Source organism: Pituophis catenifer, unplaced genomic scaffold, assembly GCF_029215685.1.
Source record: "Pituophis catenifer annectens isolate HBS135680 unplaced genomic scaffold, rPitCat1.0.hap2 SCAF_3, whole genome shotgun sequence".
NCBI lineage: Eukaryota > Metazoa > Chordata > Lepidosauria > Squamata > Colubridae > Pituophis > Pituophis catenifer.
In genome coordinates this window covers 62743526-62767612 of record NW_027256883.1, presented here as the reverse complement: position 1 = coordinate 62767612, position 24087 = coordinate 62743526, and the positions used below count along the sequence as shown (strand labels likewise).

Genomic DNA, 24087 nt, shown 5'->3' with positions numbered 1-24087 from the left:
AAGAATATTTTTCTTTCTTATTTTTAAACTATATCCAAATGCTATGTTGTCATGCTGCTGGAATAAATTACATGCTAATTTTATCAGCTGAGAAAAAAATTGTCTGGCAAGTTAAAAAATAAAAGAAGTATAGAAAGTCCATAACTTATGCCACAATTGGTAGTAAGGAAAGGAACATCTGTAGCTAAATTATCATTAAGTGAATCATTTGAGATGATTTTATAACCTTGTTTGCTGTGGTTGTTAAACAAACCACTACAGTCATTTAATGAACCACAATAGTCAATAGGCAAATCATGTGGTCATTAAATGAATCTGGTAGTGAGAGGAACAGTCATAAGTCACTTTTTTCAGCCATTCATAATTTTGAACAATTGTTAAACAAATGGCTATAAATTGAAGACTTCCTATATTTGTGTCTCAGGCAGCTCAGTGTAGTACATGTCTTCTTAGATCAGCGGTCACCAACTGGTGGTCCGTGGACCACTGGTGGTCCGCGAGAAAATTTTGGTGGTCCGCAGAAAAAATATTTTCATTTTTTATATTGCACTAAATCAGGGGTCTTCAAACTAAGACCCCTGGGCCAGATACATGCAATGAATGTTTGTATTGATACAGAGAGTCTCACCCTTCGGGGTCTTTTTGTGTGGGTCGGAGGGGGGCAGAAATTCCAACTCAGGGTCTGCTTTGGCCTCCTGGTGTGGGGCTTTGAATGAAGGCTGGAGGGAAGCCCCATTGGGGGCAAAGAGCCAGAGGGCCTTGTTCCAGTGGGACTGCATCATGGCCTGGAACTGGCTGATCATCTCAGCCTGCTGAGCCTGCAGGTGCTGGTACCTGGCCTTGCAGGTCTTCCTTCTGCTTGGAAAGCCTATGCTCATAGTCCTCAGTGAGGTGCTTCTGCTGAACCTCCTTCTCAGCCAGATCCAATCTGAACTGAGCCAGCTATTTTGCCAACTCTTTCTCATGGTGACTGCTTAGCTCCAACAACTGCTTCGTGTTGGGGCCCTAAGGAACCCGGGTGGGCAGGGGAGGAGTGGCGGGGAGGGGAGGAGCGGGTAGAGGCCGGCGAGGCATCCCTCGACACGAGTGACATCGAGTTGACCATGCCCACCCAGTCACATGCCCACCTAGCCACACCCACCCAGCTAGTCATTAGGCAGATCTTATTAGTGGTCCATGGGATTTAAAATTATGAATTTAGTGGTTCCTGAGGTCCGAAAGGTTGAGGACCCCTGTCTTAGATGACAGAACGTTTGACTGTAAAGAGATTTTTTTAGAAGTTATTGTGAATATGAATATAGTCTGAAAAAGGACTATTTCAATTACCAAATAAGGTAATCCTATATAATAAACTTGATTTAAAATATATGGGAAACCAGTTCTTTTATGGACAGTATAATTGTTGTTAAGTTACAAACCATTTTAAAAAAATGTTTATTTTATGGAGAGTTACATGTAGATATATCAAAAATCAGGAAACTCTTTTTAAATGACCTGGGAATGTGAGTTGGATATTTTAAAAATAAATGTAAATAATATTTTAGGTTATCTCAGAATTATAAATTATAGCTAGAATAAATGCACTTCAATGTTCTGATATTTTTCAGAAAATAATATTAGAATTAATATTTCCTGTAGAAGCGCCACAAGAATTTTATTATTATTATTATTATTATTATTATTATTATTATTATTATTATTATTATTATTATTTATTGAATTTGTATACCGCCCTACTCCCGAAGGACTCAGGGCGGTGAACAGCCAAAAGATAAAATATATATAATACAAATGCTAAAAAGCCATTAAAATACAATTAAATAATTTGGCCCAGAAAACAAAATTTAAAACACTCCAAATATTGTTTAACTTTGCCAGAATTTAACAGCTGCAATGTATTTCCTTCCTCTTTCATACACTGAAATCTAAAGCTATCCTTTACATTATATCAGATTTCTAGCTAATGCTGTTTTGAAGTCCTAAAATTCAGTTTTTAGCTTCATTGCCTAAATTTAATATTAAAAAATAATTCCTATCTAAGCATACCACAGCTATCCCACCTCTAACATCCTCTTGTTCATCTTAAGCATTACTCCAAGAAGACAAATGAATTTAATGTTGATAATCTACCAATATTTCTATGTCCCAAATAAATATCGAGAAGATGTCACATCCACTTTTGGAACAATAATTCAACATAACAACATAGCAATTTGCTATATTCTTTTCAGAAGCGCTTGCATTCTGCAAGGCCACAAGAACAAGCCTTTGCAATGTGAAATACTATTTACAACCCCCCCCCCTCTATATCAAGATATTATATAATAATATCAGGATATTATTCATACAATGTATACATCTGGCAAGAACATACAATTTCAGATTACTTTTATTCATGTTCCTTGTCTGAAGTGAGGTTGGTAGAATGTGCCTTACCAATTAGCAATTATATGTATGAAAACCTTAAGGTATCAACAAGCTTTTTATCTATATAGAGAAAGTAATCACTGGATACCATTTCAGAAAACAAAATATACATTATAACTTTGAAAGGATAATTTGGAAAACTATCAAATGCTATTCACTGCATAAATTATTTTTGTAAACTATTTTTCCTCCGAAACACATCTCACAAACTAGAAACACTCTTCACCATCTGTGTAATTGCCAATAAAAAAGTCCAAAGCTGTCAGAAGTGGCTGCATATTCAAGCTTTATGGTCCACCAAGGCACAAGCCTTTGCCTAAAGCCTTATGTGCAACTAGAACACAATTAAGTGCTTATCATAATTCATTACACATGAACGACTCAAGAAGAAGAATAAGTGTAAAATAAATAAAATCAACTTATATGAATACAGCAGAATATTTCTACAATGAAAATAATCCACATCATGCACACACTACAAAGAATCATTATAACTTGGCCTTGCTCATTACCTTTAGGTCTCTCTAGCTATTAAATTTAATGTAGCATACATATTTCAAATAAATTAATCAAAACAAAGACATGATCTGTAAAATTCCCGTTGTTGAAATTTTGGCATTTGCATTCTGCCTTTCCACCTCACAATCAAATGCAGAAAGCAAGTAATATAAAACACTCGTGCAAACATGTAACAAAAGTATGTCACAACTTCTATATTAATATAAACTTCTGAAATTTGGATCAAGCAACTGAAGCAATAAGAAATGTGAGTGACAGAGAACCACAGACACATGAGGGGGTTATACGTATTGATGAGTTGATCAAGGTGAAATAGTTATTTAATCTCAATCAAGAAACTTCAAGAAATATAGTAATAAATTATGCAGTTTACACTTGTTAATAAAATCATGAAGTTGGAAACAGGTATATAAAAAGTTACAATGTTGCCCAAGGTTTCCAAATTGTTGCCATAGCTATTCCAGGGACAGGTTCCAAAACCCATCGCTACCCGTTCGCTCGTGTGCATGCCTCCCGCCACCGCCGCTACCTGTTCGCCCAATTCGGTGTGAACTGGTAGCAACCCACCACTGAGCTATTCAATATTAGATAAGTCAGAACAATGACAAATCTATTTGTGAAAGGATCCCTGTATGTAATTCCATGAAGCTGATGCTTCTTCATATAAATCAAAATATTTTGTAAAAATGGCAGGAATTCTGAAGAATTAACCTCGTTTTGGGGTCCAGTTTGATTGTTTTTGGGGGTGAAATTTTTAAAACCACTGTCCTAATGTGTAATCTAATTTATTTATTTTTATTAAGCAATGAAAAGATAATTTCCATCCTCATCAACTTTTTTTTTAGAAAAGCATCAGCGAGGCAATACGAATAAGAGCTAAAGTCTCTTTATAAACAATAGTGAAAACTCTTGTGATGTCAGTTAACAGCTAATTGCTCACACATTTAGAATGATAATCTGTTGGAATGAAATGTTACATATAGCAAATAACTCTCCATGTTGTTTGAAAATATCAGCCACTAATTTGCTTTCTTCCTAGAATATTTTATCAAAAGATTCAGTTTTGTATTTCATCCTTAGGTCATCACTGTTTTACTACCCAACCCAAAATTTTAAGAAATTGTCTTATTTATCTGTTCAGACCAATCCTGTTCAGATGTATTTTTACAAATAAACGGGGATAATTGTTAAATAATTATGCTCTGTGCATTAATTTTTGTATTAATCAATCCACCTTTAATTAAGTCAAAAACCAACATAAGGAGAGTGGAGTACAAAAAAAATTAAAAACATAAAAAACTAGAAAATATAGAACAAAAATCTAAAAAAATGTAAAAGTCTAAAAAGAAAAATAAAGGCAATAAATGGACATTAAAAACACAAGAAACTAAATCTATCATAATATAAAACTTCCTATAATGATGGTTTAGTTGCTCATTAAAACTGATTTGTGACCCAGGGAATCTTTTGACGTATTTTAAGTGCTACAACCTAATAATACTGTATGTTGTAGTAGCAGGGAGGTGTAAAATTGTCATATGCGCTCTGGGTATTTATGCAATAATAGTGAAATGATTTTAGTACAAGTGTCACTGTAATATAGAAGCATTTCTTAAAATAATTTCACAAGCTCTGCTTTTTTAGCAGCAACAGGCATTCATGTTCCACCTAGCAATATTCTTCAATATTCCCCACAGCATAAAAAATTTAGCAGCCGATTCTTACTGATAAATGGGTTTTCAGAACCTTTAAACTTCTGGAACAGTTATGGAAGCTGCACCTAATGTGGGACAGATTTGAAGCTGTGTGATACAAATAAGCGTTGCTGTTTCATCAACAGAATGACAATATTGGATTCAATAATGATGAACTCAATTTCTTAATACCCAAGTAAAGTGACATTGCTCAGTATGCAATATTTATTTTAGTTATATAAGAAGTATAGTCTGTTGATTTCCTTTCACGGTATCAACCATGCCTGAACAAGCTGTGATCTATCTTACTGAAGGAAGTCCATTGGCAAATATGATCAATTTATATCAGTTTGCTAACCACTTCTTTTTGATTTCTGCCTGAGACTGATCATCCTTAGTGCTAACAATCATGTGATAGATTACAGTACATAGCTTAAAGGCTGTATGTGACATACTGTATATAAAAAATCATGCATTTAACTGTAAATGATAGAAGTTACAAGGTAGGAAGGTTGTCCAGGATTCATATAAAAAAATTATTGCTAACCTCGTACTGTAAGTTTGCTATATAATTGAGAATTCATTTCCTTGTCTCGCTTATAACGACGAAATTCATCAACTGCTTCCCGCAGAATGGTGACAGCCAAAACAAATCCCTGTTTAAAATAGAAGAAACATTTCCTTAAATGGAAAATATTTCCACTAAAATACACAGAATGTTTAACAGTGAATTTGAAAACCATGGGAATATATTGATTTCAATAGGTGTTTTAAGGGTGTTTTAAAGCATGCATCAAAATCTGAGCTGAACAAAGTAAATCTAATCATATCTATACAAAAATACAAAGGTATTATTTGACAGAATGTCTTTCCTTCAAAATAATTTACATCTATAATAATGGAATGACTCAAATACAATAGCAAGTCTTAATTTCCTGTTCTCTGATTAAGGCAGGTAAAGACATTGAATGAATGAGTTCTGCCATCTCCCCTATTTCCATGTTTGAGATAAACTAGTAAGTATTATTTATGTAGTCGCACAATTTGATCCTAATTAATCAATCTTAAGAAAGAAACACCATAAATAATTGGATTCATATCAAATAACAAAATACTACCTGCCTAAAATGAAGAAAGATGACATGTGCCTAAGGCTAAAATAAATCATGCCAAACAATGGTTTTGATATGATGTCTGAACCATTTCCTGATCTCCACAATGAATAGTGAAACATATGGTTAAAAACTGGCTAGTGTGTTTCCCTATAAAGAAAAACAAATATGGACATGACTATTTCTTTTAAAAGATTTTTTTGCTTCTAACTTTAAGATAGATAACCTATTGTTTGAAGTCACTAACAGACAAAATCTCTTATTCTGAGAAATCAATGGCATTTCCAAATAAATATGTAACCTTTGTTTCTTCAGCCTGAAAAGATTCCTGCCATAGCTAGGAATAAGCAACTGGTGTAGAAATATATTAAATAATTAACATGCATACCCAACTTTTCTTGTTAGCAATAGCATTAAAAATACTCAGGTTATATTTTGGGGTCCCCTGAATCAAATAATTTTAATTCTCATCCCAATGTTTTTAATTTCAATTCACATGAAGTTAACTTCAATCCACAGTCTCCTGAATCTAACAATTTGAGCTGAAATACATATATTAATAAGATTAATAATGAAACATATATTTTAATAATACATTAAAAGCTTTTTGGAAGCCTTGTAATGTAAATGTTTCTTGACAGCTTCCCTAATCTTTGTTATTTTTATCAAATGAATTTATATTTATGTTGAAAACTTCAAACCAAAACTGGCTTCTTAATATGGTACTTTTAAGAATATTCAATAAAGAATTATCTGAATGCATTAACCACCTGTTAATGAAAAAAAATCAAGGGTAGCCCCAACATCTTATCCATAGCCCTCTTGAATGGTAATAAAAATCCCAATATTTGAATGTATATATCCATGTGATTCTAGAATGGTTGAAACTGCCCATCCCTCAGCTTACTTAATCAACTTTGGTTAAGCTCAAAAGGGTATTTCCCCCAAATACTTAATTTGATTAAAGAATTAAATTTATTCTTTTCTGCATACAAAGTACACTTTATTTAAAAGATACTTTTAAAAATTGTCTTAATCCATATTAATTATACTTAAAGGATTAAGAGGCAAAAGCTACCCCATCCCTCATTCCCTCACAGACTCATGTGCTCCATTCCCCCAGCTCATTCAAATACCCCAATCTATATAAAGGTTATTGCCATGGTTACAGTGAGTTGAATGTTAATTACAGTGTTAGCTTTAAAAGGAATGCTAGTGATTACATTCATCTAAATACCGTCAAAGCAACAACCAGGCAAACTAGTGAACTTCAGATATTTTGGCCAATCCATTTATCCCCCACCCATAGGGTCAAAATATTTGGAGGCCACATTAGGACAGCAGAAATCCAAAAGAGAAAAAGAAGAAAAATTTAAAGCTGATGAGGGATACTTCTGATCTTTCAATCATTAACAGTCAGGGCTTAATCTTCTGACCCTCTGACATGTGCAATCTAGCCTGCTCATTATCTAAAGAAACAAAATAGTTTTTACAGCTTTTGTATTTACCAGAGGAGCCCAATAGGTGTAGAGGTAGCCTATTTTCAGTGCCGGTACAAACTGTGAGCAGGAGACTACCAGAAAATAAAGGTTCAAGAAAAACTTGAATTGTTCATATAAAACCTAGAGTGAAAGAAACAGGAAAACCATAAAATGGCAATAATCATAACTTACTATGGTGGTGCTTCATTTAGGACTTGAATACTTTCTTCTAGCCTAAAGGAGATTGACAGCAGTAAATCCTACCTAGAATTTACCTCCTATGTAGGAGAATTAATATTTATCATTTATACACCATTTTTAACATTAAAAAAAACAGACATCGATTGCTTTGGTGATTCTTATAAATAAACTTACATAGTATCTGCCTTATAAATAGGGCTCAGAAAATAGTGGTTTTGCTAACAGAAAAATCTTTTAAGCATACAGCTTGTATCTAGTTATTATTCAAGAAACCAATGTAACAAAAATCATATCCCACTTTTCTCTAATGTTGTATATCTATGAATACCAAAATAATGGATACAGGGGGGAAAAAGTACATCTTTTTTCCCATACAGAATACAATTATAAGAGAAAATAGTATGTGACACAAAATAATTCCTCTGAATTTATTGTACTATAAAATTAGCATTATATAACTTGTCACTTGTTCGGCCATTATCCCTAACTACCTTTAGAAAAAAATGTTAATACTGTAATTGATTTTAAATACATTTCCATTTTTATTATGAAAATAAAGACTGTTACCCAAAAAACTGTAGGTGGGTGGAACACATTGCAATCAATGTAAGCTTCAGACAAACCAACATATTATGGAAATTTCAATACAAGGAAAGTCAAATTGGTTTAGTAGTTATAACTAAACTACAAGCAGAAGCTAAGAACTATGCTGGAGCAATACTGTGTTTATATTTACAATGAAACATAATTATTTTCTTCTAGAATGTTTAAATTCTCATATAAATTAATCTCAGCAGGGTAACAATATTTTCTTCCTCACCACTAATTAATTTAAAATCTCAGTTAGCATCAATTAATAGCTCAGTAATTGGTATTCATACTAAAGCCAGAATAGGATTCCAACTGTGCAATTACAAAATGCTTTCGAACTGCTCCATTTCCTAAGGAAAAGTTTTAAGAAAAAAATATTTGAAGGCTAATAATGCATCTGGGTATGCCAACAGGTGTTCACAAATCAAGGGAGATCTTTAAAGGCATTAGGATTCTGCCTAAACCACTGAAATACACATTGTGCATTTAACTATAGTAATCAATGACTAAATATATATTTAATGACCTTTAAGTGTAAATAGACAAAATACAGGTTTCATGCAAAGATGAAAATATTTGTCTGCATGAAAACAGATGACATTAATACTCAAAAGAAAACACATTCTGAACACTTTTTTCTCTTTTTAATAAGGATGGGGGGGAGGAGTACTAGAAATATTCATGCACGTGACAGTTAGTTGAATAGCACTGGTAAGTAGGGGTAGTGGAGAGAAAACCAATGCATAACAATTAGAAAATCTGCATTCTTATTGAAATTAAGATTTGAAAGTCGCAGCATTCTTGTCAACAAAAAAACAAAGCAATTTATTACTGCAGTAAAAGGCACAGTATATAATAGCCTGTTTATTTTATACTCATTGAAACACCTCTCCCTAAAGAGTTACTTTTCAGTCAAATATTAAATTAGAAAGTACAAGACTAACTATCGAAAGAATCAATGCTAAAGTCATAATAGAATTTAGTGAAATTAGTCAAAGAACAAAAAATGCCAAACTGTGCCCTTTTGTGATTTGCACAAATTGTATTACAACAAATTATTATTGTCAGTACTGAAAAGAATTCTGCATCTTGAAAACCATAATAAGCAAAAACAAAATCTGAAGGGACAGGAATGTTATTTTAAACTGGATTTACTTAATAAGGGGTTTTGTTATACGCCTATAGTACACATAATAGGCAGTACAATATATGCTTTTCATATATAAAAGGAATTACTATATTTATGGGTTTTCTTGTAATCTGTACCACTAGCCATACTGGAAAATGAGCTTTCTAACCATTTATTCTGCATTTAAAAGAGGGTTACTTTACTCATGGATACAAAGGGGAAAAAAGTTCTTTCTCTCATAACTCACAACTGAAATCTTACTCTGACATATAGTTTTACAATTGTAAAAAGGGTAAATTAACTCTTAAGAACTCTTAAATAAGAGCATGTGAATGGTTTTTACAACCGTTTTATAAAGCAAATTTGGTCAATTTGATTTCTGAATATTGGTTCTATCTTCACTAATATATAAAATGTAGCATATACATTTCACTTATTATACAGATTTAAATACACACTTTAAAAATAGATTAAAAAATATTTTCTACTTCTTCCCTAACAGCTTAAGCCATGTATCTGAAATGTTTATATAGTCTTTAGCTGAAAATGTTATTAAGAGGAATTTTTATTTATACATACTGGTGGCAAAATATTAATTACCAAATATATAGGCAAGACCTAGTCAAAAATTATCACATAATTTAGAACACCAATACTACTTATTGTTGGAGTGTTAACTGTTTTTAGTGCTATGCTACACACCAGATAAATATATAATCAGTCATTGTTTTTAAAAGATGTTGTTAAGTTTGCTATAATATACAATATTTCATTTGTTACATAGAAGTTATTTCTTTTGAAAACAGATTTACAGTTTTGGAAAACTAAACACCGAAATCAGCCCCTAATTCCACTTTGCTCTCTATTATCTCTTTTGTACAAGAAAAAAAAATCTTCAATGTGAAACTATTACAAGAAAGAGTATACAACTAGATGTTGATAGATATCATGTAATAATACTGTAAAATACAATTTTCATATTTAGGTTGCCTTACCCCAGGTATAAATGTAAAGACATTGTATTTTTGGTTTTTTATAGCATTTCTTGGATACTTTTCTTCACATTTTTCAGGACATCCAAGCCATACTGTGCGTGCCTTAAGTTCTTTTTTCCTCCGGCAAATGTTTATAAGCCAATCACAGCAACTGCAGAAAGAGAGGGGAGAGGAAGAAAGAGCCAAAGCCATTGTCTTTAATTTTCAACAACAAGAAATCTTACAACATATTAAACATTACTTAAGAGTTTTCTTGTGTGGACTAAAATCATTTAATCGCACAGTGGAGAACTGACTCTGCTAAAATTAACTAAATGTTCCTTAAAATGTTATTGTAAGTTTTTTCTTGGAAGAGGAGCAAGCCAGTTTGATATGGGGAAAATGTTGGACTACTAGCAGAGACACACAAATTCAAGTCGATCCTTAGGTAGTGAAATTTACTCAGTGACCTTTAGCTAATCATTTTCTGTCAGCTGCTCAAGGAAAGGAGGAATAGAAATCTAACTAGCTATCCAAATAAACCAAAACATAACTAAGTTTTACGCACAGAGTTAGAGAGTTTTTTTGTCAGAGTAAGCTATTTCCCAGTCTTGATCAAGTCAGTCAAAACCCATTACCACAGTTAAAAAGATACTAACCTTGGATCTCAGGAGATTCATTGAGAGACAGCTACAAAAGATTTCTGTTATATCTACCTTCCTTCCACCTTATAACTACTCCAATAAGTTTACAATTTTCTAGGTCAGTATTTCAGAGCATGAAATAATGCTAACAGAAGTGAAAAGTTCCTGTATATGCAACGCCATTTATAATCTGGCTGTTAGTTATAACACTAGGATAAAGTAGTACTATACTAAGATTAATAATAATTTTGGTTGAAATATAACAGCAAATCTAACATGTTTCAAAAATTATCCATAATGAATAGTCTTGGTCATTTGAGAGCTTTAAGTCAATTCCTCAATGGAAGGAGTCGATTCCTCAATGGAAGCCTGAAAAAAGACACAGCTGCTTCAAAGAGACAACGGAATTTGCATATTAATATTGTTTGGAATAATTTTTAAAGCATGCAGAATTGTATAATATAATGCCATCCTTCCAAATGGTTTCTATTGCATTAGCCATGTTCTTCCTGGAACATATGGGCTTGTAGAATCTGAATGACAATTTTCTTTTTCTCATAGGAATTAATTTTTGATTTTATAAATTTATTTCACAATTAAATTTATAAATTATAAATTGTGTAAATTTCATTATAAAATTAAATGATGATGAATGATTTCATTAGATTGTGCATAAGCATATAACCCAATGTAATTTGTATACAGTTTGGTTTGAACCTGGGATTAGATAACAGGTAATTTCCAAATCAAGATTTAATAGCTAATAATGTATTTTATAGTGATTTTAAGCTAAACTTTATTAAAGCAAACAAGGCAATGAAAACAAATTAAACATTGATTACTTTATAATTACCTGTTTTTCCCAAAATAAGACATCCCCTGATAATAAGCCCAATCGTGCTTTAGAGCACATGGCAATAAGGCCAAGTGCTTATTTCAGGGTTCAGGGTCTTATTTTTGGGAAAACACGGTAAATAATTATAAAAGATAATTGCTAGAGTGCAATCAAATAATAAACTATACTGCTTTTCCACCAAACCTACTTATTACTTATGAGAGAGTATTAAAATCTTCTTGTATACAGTATGTGCAAGTAAATATGAACTCAGACAGGCAAACAATATTATCTCACAACTAACTCAAGCCTTTAGAAAGTTGAGTGTCATGGTTAGATATAGAAATATTCCTTGCTAAAGCTGGAAAAGATAAAAAATGTCTCTGAACTTTCTGAAGATCAGATAACCAGGATGGGACAATGGCTTCTTTTATGAAAGGAATTATTTAATTAACATTGCAGTCCTGAATATACTTCTTTCATTCTGAGCATATTATCATTGAATGTTACTAGGCATGAAACAGGTGAAAATGAAGAAAAATAGAAGTGTGATACTTTTTTGTTATGAAGAGCTTAGAAAATTTCAAAAGTCATATTATTGGAAAACCTAAGATTTAAACAAGATAAAGACAGCAGGATCTACAGAGTAATGATGCAGGTTGTCTTGAGTTTTATAGGCAGCTTACCGTACTTTTTGGAGTATAAGATACACTTCTCCACCCCCCCAAGAGAGGGTGGAAATGTTGGTGTGTCTTATACACCGAATACAGCCATTTTGGCCTCCTGAAACCCGCCTCGCATGTCCCGTTTTTTGCAAAAACAGGGTGTGCAGAGGGTTTGGGAGGCCTGCAGAGTGCTCCTTTGGGCTGGGAAGGGCAAAAAACGCCATTTTTTTTGCAAAAAATGGGTCCGTTTTTGGCCTCCCTAACTCTCTGTGGGTCCCATTTTTGCAAAAAACGGGACACCCAGTGGGTTTGGGAGGTCTCCAGAGTGCTCCTGGGGGCTGGAGAGGGCAAAAATGTTTTTTTTTTCTTGCTTACCTCTTCGAAATCTTGGTGCATCTTATACACCAGTGCATCTTATAGTTCGAAAAATACAGTAAATATTTCTAAACTCTGTTTTCACTCTCAATATTTGTTCAGTATTCATAGCTTCTTTGAATACTGCAATAAAGAGGCTATATAGACTTTAGTTAGGCATAAACAAAAAAAATAACATATTATCCTGATGCTTATTAAAATGGTCTTAAACATTATTCTATGTATCATATAAACAATATATTTAATGATTTCCCCTCTCATTATAACATGGCAGTGAGTCGGATAAAATTAATTTGTAACTATGTAATATCTACTAGCATTATGAGAGCCAGTTTGGTTTAGCTTAGCCTGGGGCATCAGGCTAGAAATTGGGAGACTATAAGTTCTGGTCTTACCTTAGGCATGAAACCAGAAGGGTGACTTTGGGCTAGTCACTCGTTTTTCTCAGTTTTAGAATGGAAGCAATGACAAACCACTCCGGAAAAAACCTTCTCAAGAAGACTGCAGGAACTAGTCCATGCAGTTGCCAGGAATCAAAAAGCTGAATTGAAGGGACACATATATATCTTTCCATGATAGTTCTTTCAATATCTTGTGCACTTCAGATTACAAACCAGAATATTTTGAATGAACAGCCTTTATAAATGGTGGATGATCATGCAACCTTTCCACTTTACCTTTTTCTCCGTCCCATTTATCCTTAGAATCTTAGGCAGCAAGTAACACAATCAACTTAACAAACACATTACTTATTCTTGAACAAAGTTTGGCACAGCTCAGCGGTTGTGATGTTTCTAAGAAAAGCTGATTGGCACTTAAAGATAAGCACACTTTAAGCCTTCAGATGCACTGAGGTCTCACTGATGGAAATAATTATAGATTTTGACAATTCAATGTTGAAGTATTTATTACAGGCAAATGGGTTTCAATACTCTGAAAACCTACATCATTAGCTCATCTCCATGCAGAAACAAAATAAGTCCTTTCATTTTGCATGGAAATGTTGTTGTGTCCTTTTTGTCATGTTTCTTTGACCAGTGAATTAATGAAGGCTTCTTTAAATAAGCAGCAGCATTTGGTTATATTTAGAGATAGTATTTTGAAATTGGAATCCAAGGATTAAAAAGAACCCTAGGAACAAAATATTCATGTTGCTAATAAAAGATATTAATGGTAGTTATTTCTCATAGATTTAAAGTAATGTAAAAATTGGAACATGAGGCATAAAATGTTTGCATATCTAGATTTATTTACTATCTGGCTTTTAAAAAAATATTTATTATCAAGCCAGCAAATTCTACAGGGGAAAAAAGCCATTTGAGTCAACTTAGTGCAGAAAACTATGGATAACATCCAATGATATCTGTCTTATGAAGAAACACAACAGATCCCCCCCTCCCTCCAAAACGCCATCACTCCCAATCTTCTGGCCAAGATTCAGAAAGTGATTCAAAATGTAAGAGCATAAAGATACAAGAGTTCCCTAGTTCAATCTATTTAATCTATTTATATAATAGTTCAATCTATTTAAATGTATTAGTTTATCTATTTATGTACAGTATGCTCAAAGACCAGGACCATTATATGAAACACAAAAACGTAGCATAAAATACAAAAAAAATGTTAACAGTTTATGCAGCAATATCTCCTGGGTGTTTTGGCTAAGGGCAAGTATAGCATCTTTTCTTAGCAGTTTAATACTTGCACAATCTGTATGTATTATCTGAAAGCCAAAATGCAGCCTAAGCAGTGTCCACAAACCAGAACTTCATTAATTGTATTTTATTTTACTAAAACAAACTGTACAAAATAATATCTCAATGAACATTGTAAAAAGTTCTTTTGTTTTTATATACTATTAGGCCAGTTCACTGTTGCCTCATGTATACAGGGTATACCTAAAGTCAAGCCCAATAGAAACTTTATTATATAAATTACATTAACTGTTGAAATTGGTTGGCCTTTTTTTCTTATTTGTTTGATGCACAATCTTTGAACATTCCTAAATATAGTAACATAAAAAATATGAATTAGTAAAACATACTGTGGTTGGTCTATACGGCCTAACTTTTGGTATGTTCTGTATATTCCAGTATGGTCTATGATATATAATGGAGGGTTCCTCTGGGAAACAAAATAGGCTTGCTAAAATATGTGTATAACTTTTTAGAGTGATAAATACAAGAAAGAAAAATAAGTTCCCCAGTTTGGTTTTGGAAGATTGTATTATAAAAAAAATCAGCAGTTATTAAATAAATCTGATACTAAAACCCTCATGTTTCTATACAACAAATATGTTGCATTTAAACTGAAGTGTAGAGGCCATTTTAAGAGTACAAACTAATCCAAGTATTTGGTATTCCCTTCATTTCAAATGGAAATGCCATTCAGTAGCATCATTTTAATAGGGATAAAGTGTTTTTATAAGAAATGGAATGTAAATCTCTTGAGAAAAAAAAATCAATCCAGCCCAAAGAACTCTAGAGTATTGATCTACATGCATTATAATTTCTCTAGCTAAAAGAGAATGCCCAAATTAAAATGAAGAGAAATAATTACTGCTAAACACTCATTATTTTCACAGGCTTTAACAGTTATAAACATAGGTTGCAAATAATGCATTTTTCTGAAAATTAAATGCTTTACAGATCACTGAAACCAACATGTTTATATGACCAATTTTGAGTAAGGTGAGATTTGATAAAAAAAGAGTTATAATTAACATACTCAGTAAAACAATTGCTCAGTTATATGCTCATTCCAGAGAATACTTTTATGCATGTTTTTAATATGGTGCAGTCGATGAAAAATATATGATAAATAAATACTGCACAATTCACAAATAAACCAAACTTTTCTCCTGTGATTACTTAAGATCTTCTTTCTTTTTACAAATTACCCAACCTCAAGAAAAAGAATTCATTTAAATCAGATAGGGAGAAAACTCTCTACCAAATCTAATTTTCTGAAGTAAAAATATAATAAAATATATAAAAAGTTCCTTTTCAAGTCCAATAGACGAAAATGATCTAGCCAATGCTAAGGATGCACATGTTCATTTTTTTTTCATAAACTATAGCTAGTAGCTTTATGGATTAAAACATTTCATCTGAGCCCAGCAATCACATGAATAGTAAATTGGGAACATATACAGGCAGTCCTTATTTAACATCTACTTGTTCAGAAACGGTTTGAAGTTACACCACCACCGAATAGGGGGTACTTATAATGGGTCCCCATAATTGTGCCTGTCACAGGCTCTCTGTGATCACATGAATGCAATTCAGGCACTGGGTGATCAGCTCGCAATTATGACATTGCAGCATCCTATCCTATGGTCACGTGCTCACCATTTGTGACCTTCAAGCAAAGTCAATAGGGAAGCAGGTAGAAGGTCGCAAATGGTGATCAAGTAACCGAAAGATACTGTGATCATGTGGCTTCTGGGACTGCCGGAACTGCCATCGTAAGTTGGCATGGTGATATGACATGTGCCTCATGACTGCACTGCTTAGCAACAGAATCCTAGTCCCAATAACCATTGGTAAGTGAGGACTACCTGTAAATCAAAGTGGAAGTACCAAATATATGTGTGCTAGACTGCTGCCATGGATATACTACTTTACCCAACAATTGCAAATCAGATCTTATAAGATACATAGAAAGACTATCTTAGGATTCTCCTAAATATTGCAAAGGGAAAAACCTCAAACAAATAATGTTTTTTTTTTCTCACGTCAAATGTTAAACTGCAAATACTGATCTTAAGAAGTAAAACTAGGTGCCTGACATATATATCAGTTCAGCAAAGGGAATGTAACATCCAACGTTTTTATCAACCTGCAGAAGCTGGCTTCATTGCAGTCCATTTATCAATGACATATAGTTTTGTTAAAAAATAAAAATAAAAGAGTTATATTAACATTGGAATCTCATTTCCTATAAGAAGCAAAAGAGTTATGCATGGTACAACTCTCACCCTGGTCATCACTTCTTTACCCTCCTACCATCGGGAAGGAGATATAGAAGTATAGCCAGCCGTACAAAAAGGTTGAAGAACAGTTGATAACAAGGTGTTGGTTATCACCTTTAAAGCGCTCCATGGCATAGGACCTAGATATCTTCGAGACCGCCTGCTGCTACCGACGGCCTCTCATCGACCTGTGCGCTCCCACAGAGAGGGCCTCCTCGGGGTGCCATCAGCCAAACAATGTAGGCTGGTGACCCCCAGGGGGAGGGCCTTCTCTGTGGGGGCACCCACCCTCTGGAACCAACTGCCCCCAAGAGATAAGGAGAATCCAAGACCTCGGTGCCTTCCGCCGTGCCCTTAAAACCTTCTTTTTTCAGCAAGCCGGGCTGGCTTAACTTTTTTTCTTAATTTTTAAATGTTTTAAATGGGTTTGTTATTGTTCTTAAATTACGGGGCCAAATTTATATATATTCTTTTAATACTATTTCAATGTTTGTAATTTATGTTTTTATTCGGCTGTACACTGCCCTGAGTCCTCAGGGAGAAGGGCGGTATATAAATTGGATATAAAATAAATAAAATAAAATAAAGTTTTTATCTGTGGGCTGTCAGACTCCTGAATGAGAAATAACATCGTAACTATGTAGTATGATGGACTGCAGGGCCGGCACAATGTGTAACATGTTCACACTGGTGCAATAGGACTGGGTGTTTTGTTAATATGATTTACTGGGTTAGGGATTTTCTGTCTTCACTGTGAGTTGTATTGTGTTGCGGAAGAGGGGGTGCACTGAGGGAGCTCAACCAATCTCATTGCACATATGTTGTGCACTGACAATAAAGATTTGAATTTGTACTTGACATTTAGGAGAAAAAGAATGTAAGGAAACAAAAGAATAATTTTGCAGGAGAAGATGGCTAGAATTAATAGCAATTTGCTCCTAACCTTTATTTTAGGTTTACTGTCTGATATGTTCGAGTTTAGGGATTGAAAAAATGTGGACATTGCTAAAGAATCCAAGATCTTTGCTGCTACCATGATGGGGCTGATTCAGAAGTGGGTTTCAGCAGGTCCTGACCAGTTCTGGAGAACCTGTAGTGGAAATTTTGAGTAGTTCGGAGAACCGGTAGTAAACATTCTGACTGGCCCCGCCCCCATCTATTCTCTGCCTTCCAAGTCCCAGCTGATCGTGAGGAAATGGGGATTTTGCAATAACCTTCCCCTGGAGTGGGGTGGGAATGGGGATTTTATAGTATCCTTCCCCTGCCATGTCCACAAGCCACACCCACCAAGCCAGTGGTGAAATGTAAATTTTGTTACTACCGGTTCTGTGGGCATGGCTTGGTGGTGGGGTAATGTGACTGGGTGGGCGTGGCCAACTTTTTTTTTAAAAAAACTTTTCAAAGCATTTTTTCTACAACCACTTTGGCTGAAGAGGTTGTAAAAAAATGCTTTTAAAAGCCTCTGATGATCAAAATTGACATTATTTGCCTGATACTAACTGTATTTGCAAAAATTTAAAACAATGTCTTAGTTTGTAGAACAAATTTTTAGTTTTTATTTGTTACGAAATAAAATATTTTTGATAAATAAAATTATCAAAATAATTTTTGATATTCATCAAAAATACATACCCTGTTTCCCCCAAAATAAGGCATTCCCAATAATAAGCCCAATCGGGCTTTTGAGCGCATGGCAATAAGACCAAACACTTATCTCAGGGTTCAAAAAAATATAAGATAGGGTCTTATTTTCAAGGAAACATGGTATGTTAATATGATTCACTAAGTATTCTACAAATGCATTAATTTTTAATACAGTAAATATAAATATAACCCATATAAATGACAGATATTTTGGGATCTTCCATAATTATTTATTTGAGAAGGGGTTCTGAGAACAAAATGTTTAAGAAACACTGTTCTAGAGCAGGGGTCCCCAACACTTGGTCTGTTGACTGATGGCCATTCAGAACCAGGCTGCAGAAGTGGTGGGCATGCATGTGCGTGAAGCTGCATTTGTGAAAGCAGTGTGCATGTCTGTGTGCACAAAACCACACAGGACTTCCGGTTGAGGCACTTGGATCATTTCTAATGTGTGTTTCAAAAACAGATACCCAGATCTTTAGCAAACTATTACTACAGCTCTTTACTGCAAAAGGTGCATTTAATATAAACTTAAAATAAGAGTGCTCCTGACAATGCAAGACTAATTTACTCAAGAGACTCTGCTGAAGTCAAGCATGAGGGTTCAACACAAGAGCTTTATAAATGACAGGAGAGTACCAGGAGATAATTTAAACTTGTATTCACTCTAGAGTCATCAGTTACATGTACTTTTTAACCTTTAAAGCTGAAATGTTAACTTATCATCAGTTAATGAATTTACGTTTCCCCTTTCACCAACATCAATCAATTCAAGATATTACCCACTGTTAGTGAATTAGTGTTAAGACTCTGGGGAATATCAGTGAAAGGGTACTGCCATCTTTCTTTTCAGGTCATAAAAATAAGTTAGGAATAAAACCTGCAAATAAGAATTTTGCCTACTGTAATCTTTAAACAAATGAAAATAGGTAGAACTAATATATGCTTAAAAAAGAAAAGTTAAAAATAAACAACAGTGGGAATTAGTTACATTACTATAAAGGGTATATTTTAAAAATTACCAGAGTACTATTACCAAAGCAAACAATGCAATTTTTTCTTCTTAAACTTTGTCAGTCTGAAGTCTTGAGCCCTACTTTTATCTTTTGTAACAGTCTCAAATTTAGAAATCTAAACTTATGCTCTTGTTCTTCAATAAGACACCTAAAAAATACCTTACTTAAGTAAAATATAAATTATTTGAAGGGTAACATGAAATTTATTTTTAATATAGGAACAACCTTTCTCCATCTTACTACTTTTTTTAAAATCTGGGACTCTAAACCTGCCCCATTGATGGGATTTGATGTTTTATCATTTATATAAGATATAACCATTCTGACAGAGTTACTGGTGTATAACCACTCCTTCCTAAGCAGTTTAACAACATACTGCAAGAATGTGAAACTGAAGATTGGGGAACATTTGACAAAATCTATCTGATAATGAAATATCCAACAAAAGGAGTAGCACCAGACAACTACAGGCCAACTTATGGTAAGAAACTAAGAAACTAACTTTTAGAAGATAATATCCTTATTGCAATAAGGCACCAAGATTAGAATTTACCTCCCAAGACCTTGTTCCATCAAACTATAATGATTTTCTCTGAAGCTAGTGAATGCCAATTCCTGTCTTGCATTTAATAGAAATTCTTTCTAACCACTTTAGTTTATTTGTCTTCTATGGATTTTATAGAAAATTTAACATATATAAATCTTTAAACTAACAAAAACTTGTTTTAACCTATTTTATAAAATAATCTGTATTTATTTAAATCTGATGTAGAAATCAGGAGATCTTGCATTTAAACAAAACAACAGAATTAGTCACAAACCTGGTGCAAAGAAATTTCCAGCCACCACAGATGAACCATTCTAAACCTCTTTTTCTTTGAGAAATCCTGGCTCTTGGTAATGTGTGATAATCACTTTCATCATTTTCAAAGCCTTCTTCTGACATCATTAGAGGCATTTCATCCAAGTGAGAAGGCTCATCTTCTATTGGGTATCTATTAATATTAAAGCAAATAAAATAATTAAGATGGAATACAAATCCAATACTGTCATGCTGAAAAGGTGTTCAAGGAAAGCAACCTCATTTATACAGAGGATTGATAGGCACTCCTGAAAACACCTAATATGTTAGATGAACTGAGTAGGATTGTTGCAAGATTCAGTGACAAATATAGGTAAATTAAGGTGACTTTTATATCTGTTCAATCTGAATCCTTGTTGCAATAACCAGTATTGCAGCAAGGTAAAAATAAACAGTAAAAAAAATAGCGATATGTATTAATAATCAATACATATTCCCTGACTCATGAAATTTGAAAAAAAGTGCTAATTGTTTTAAAAATCTACAATGGCACTCAATTATGCCTACATGATGACATAGCCATACAAATTCTGTAATAACATGCTGGCATCCTCACGTCTGTGTAACCATGCCATCCTCATATGCTTTGACATTTCCCCCTTCGACCTCCCTGTGGATGATCAAGTCTGCATTATCTATACTTGTGATTCTACACATGACACCATGTACAGTAGCAAAGGAGAGAGATCCAACTATATTTAAAAGTATAAAATATAATTTTATAAAATTAATTACATTTGTTATTCTCATAAAGACAATGAATGTTTCAATTTAAGATAGGTAATGCAGGCTGGAGAATTGTCAGTAAGTAGCAGAAACAATTGAGACAACAATCTCAATTGGGGACAGAGGTCGACCCCGAGGCCCCTCATATGTGGGGTGCCCCAAGGGTCGGTCCTCTCACCTCTCCTGTTCAACATTTATGTGAAGCCGCTGGGCGAGATCATCTGTGATTTCGGGGTGAAGTACCACCAGTACGCTGATGACACCCAGCTGTACATCTCCACCCCGGATCACCCCAACGATGCCCTTGAAGTGATGTCCCGGTGCCTGGAGGCCATACGGATCTGGATGGGGAGAACAGGCTCAGGCTCAACCCATCCAAGACCGAGTGGCTGTGGTTTCTGACGTCCCGATATAGTCAGTTGGCGCCATCACTGACTATTGGGGGCGAATCATTGGCCCCCACGGAGAGGGCTCGCAACTTGGGCATCCTCCTGGACTCACGGCTGTCTTTAGAAGAGCATTTGACGGCTGTGACCAGGAGGATTTTTCATCAGGTCCGCCTGATTCGCCAGTTGCGTCCCTTTCTGGATCGGGACTCCTTACGCACAGTCACTCATGCCCTCGTCACCTCCCGCCTGGACTATTGCAATGCTCTCTACATGGGGCTCCCCTTTAGGAGCACCTGGAGGCTCCAACTGGCGCAGAGTGCGGCCGCGCGGGTGGTAATGGGAGCGACATGGCGCTCCCATGTAACACCTCTCCTGCGTGAGCTGCACTGGCTCCCGGTGGTCTTCCGGGTGCGCTTCAAGGTTTTGATTACCACCTTTAGAGCACTCCATGGCTTAGGACCTGTTACCTACGGGACCGCCTACTACCACCAATAGCCTCCCGCCAGCCAGTACGCTCTCATAGAGAGGGACTCCTCCGGGTGCTGTCAGCCAAACTATGTCAACTGGCGGCCCCTAGGGGGAGAGCCTTCTCTGTGGGGGCACCTACTGTCTGGAATGAGCTCCCCCCGGAGATACGGAGGATCCCGGATCTGCGCACCTTCCGCCACGCTGTGAAGACCTTTTTATTCCACCAGGCTTGGCCTAATCTTTTCCCCCTTTTTAATATGTAAATTTTAATCTGTTTTTAAATTATTGGGGTGTTTTAATTTGTCTGGGCCAAAATGGTTTAATTCGATTTTATCTGGTTTTTAAAATTTTTTGAATCTATGTATTTTATTGTTTGGCTGTTCACCACCCTGAGCCCTTCGGGAGTAGGACAGTATACAAATCAAATAAACTAAACTAAACTAAATTAATCTCTTTTATCCTATCCAAGAACGTTTCCCCACTTACGAAAAGGTCTTTGTTCTAGCATCAGAACTGGAGTTTTGGTTAATAAAAATTTAAGGGTGTGTGAATGAATGAATGAATGAATGAATGAATGAATGAATGAATGAATGAGTAAACAGAGTCTATTTTCATTATAGAATAGATTTGTAACATATTCATTTATTGTAACAGTGTATTAACAGTGGAAGCAGTAAGTCAGTTGATAATGGTTTCTGGGAATCTATTATTCTACTACAGACTTTGGACATCCATGACGGGGTCCACAAAATTGACATTATTTGCCTGATACTAACTGTATTTGCAAAAATTTAAAACAATGTCTTAGTTTGTAGAACAAATTCTTAGTTTTTATTTGTTACGAAATTAAATATTTTTGATAAATAAAATTATCAAAATAATTTTTGATATTCATCAAAAATACATACCCTGTTTCCCCCAAAATAAGGCATCCCCAATAATAAGCCCAATTGGACTTTTGAGTGCATGGCAATAAAGCCAAACACTTATCTCAGGGTTCAAAAAAATATAAGATAGGGTCTTATTTTCAAGGAAACATGGTATGTTAATATGATTCACTAAGTATTCTACAAATGCATTAATTTTTAATACAGTAAATATAAATATAACCCATATAAATGACAGATATTTTGGGATCTTCCATAATTATTTGAGAAGGGGTTCTGAGAACAAAATGTTTAAGAAACACTGTTCTAGAGCAAGGGTCCCCAACACTTGGTCTGTTGACTGGTGGCCATTTGGAACCAGGCTGCAGAAGTGGTGGGCGTGCATGTGCGTGAAGCTGCATTTGTGAAAGCAGTGTGCATGTCTGTGTGCACAAAACCATTCCCTCTTCCCTCCCCGCCATGTCTGCCCCCTATTGATCCACCGAGCCAGAAAGGTTGGAGACCGCTGTTCTAGGGGACTTTGTTCATTCCTGTGGAAATAGAATTCTGGCATAGATGACATTCTCCAATCTGACCCACTCCAATGTAACTATATTCACAACAGAAGTTAGGAGAGAGAAAAGTCTTGTCCATTTTCCTTTCACTATATCTCTGTCCAAATTTGGAAACTGTAAATCGTGCACTCATTAGACTGAATCTAATATTGTTGTTCCATTAATATAAAGCTTCTGGAAACTCTAAATTCTAGCAAAAATGTCAATATTCTGGTTTGCGGGACAAGTGCTAACCTTCAGCTTCTTTCTCTCTAGTTGCCAAAAATGAATAATGCTTTTAATTTTTTTTGTTAGCATAATGTGGCCTCTACTCTAGTACTTGCTAAATATATATATATATTCCTATTTCATACGAAAGGTCATACATATCTTGCAATTCTTTCAGAAATTACAGAACGAAAATTAACAGTTCACTGTAAAAAAAATCTATTTTTTAAAATTATTTTAAAAACCAAGATGGCTATTCTAATAATATACATAAACAACTTCTGAGATAACAAACAAGTATCATGTTTAGTATCTTGACTTCAAAATGCAGCCTTTCAACTGGCAGGTAATTTATTCTTTTCCAAAAGCCATTTTCCTTTTGTGTTAAAAAAAATTTAGAACAGTATTTAAAAACAATGCAATGATGAATAATGGATTTTTCACAGCAAAATAACCTTGATTTCTTTGTAATCTAGTGTCCTATATACTAGATAATTGGTTGAGAAGCTTTTTTATGAGTGACAATTAAGTGTAACATTAAAAACTTTGTTATAAAATAAAAAAGCTGTAAAAGTAACAAGAATAAATAGATAAGAATGAAAAACTCACAGTACTTATATGAAATCAGAGAGATATCTTGCAAAAAATAGTTAGTAAATAAAAAAGCATTCTAAAAAACTAAAAGATTGTAATAGCCACTTTGAAATTAATTAT

General features: G+C 34.4%; 1 protein-coding gene across 3 annotated transcripts in view; it reads right to left on the bottom strand.

The window, feature by feature from the left end:
- The window catches only part of ATP9B (ATPase phospholipid transporting 9B (putative)), a 150954-nt gene that overhangs the window by 115709 nt on the left and 11158 nt on the right, over positions 1-24087 (bottom strand). For all 3 annotated transcript variants that reach the window (XM_070940655.1, XM_070940653.1, XM_070940654.1), the window contains exons 2-5: positions 20102-20275; positions 10150-10300; positions 7261-7374; positions 5188-5296 (exon numbers count right to left, since the gene is read on the bottom strand). In XM_070940655.1, coding sequence (XP_070796756.1) covers positions 5188-5296; positions 7261-7374; positions 10150-10300; positions 20102-20275 — 548 coding nt within the window. The remainder of the gene's footprint in view (positions 1-5187; positions 5297-7260; positions 7375-10149; positions 10301-20101; positions 20276-24087) is intronic.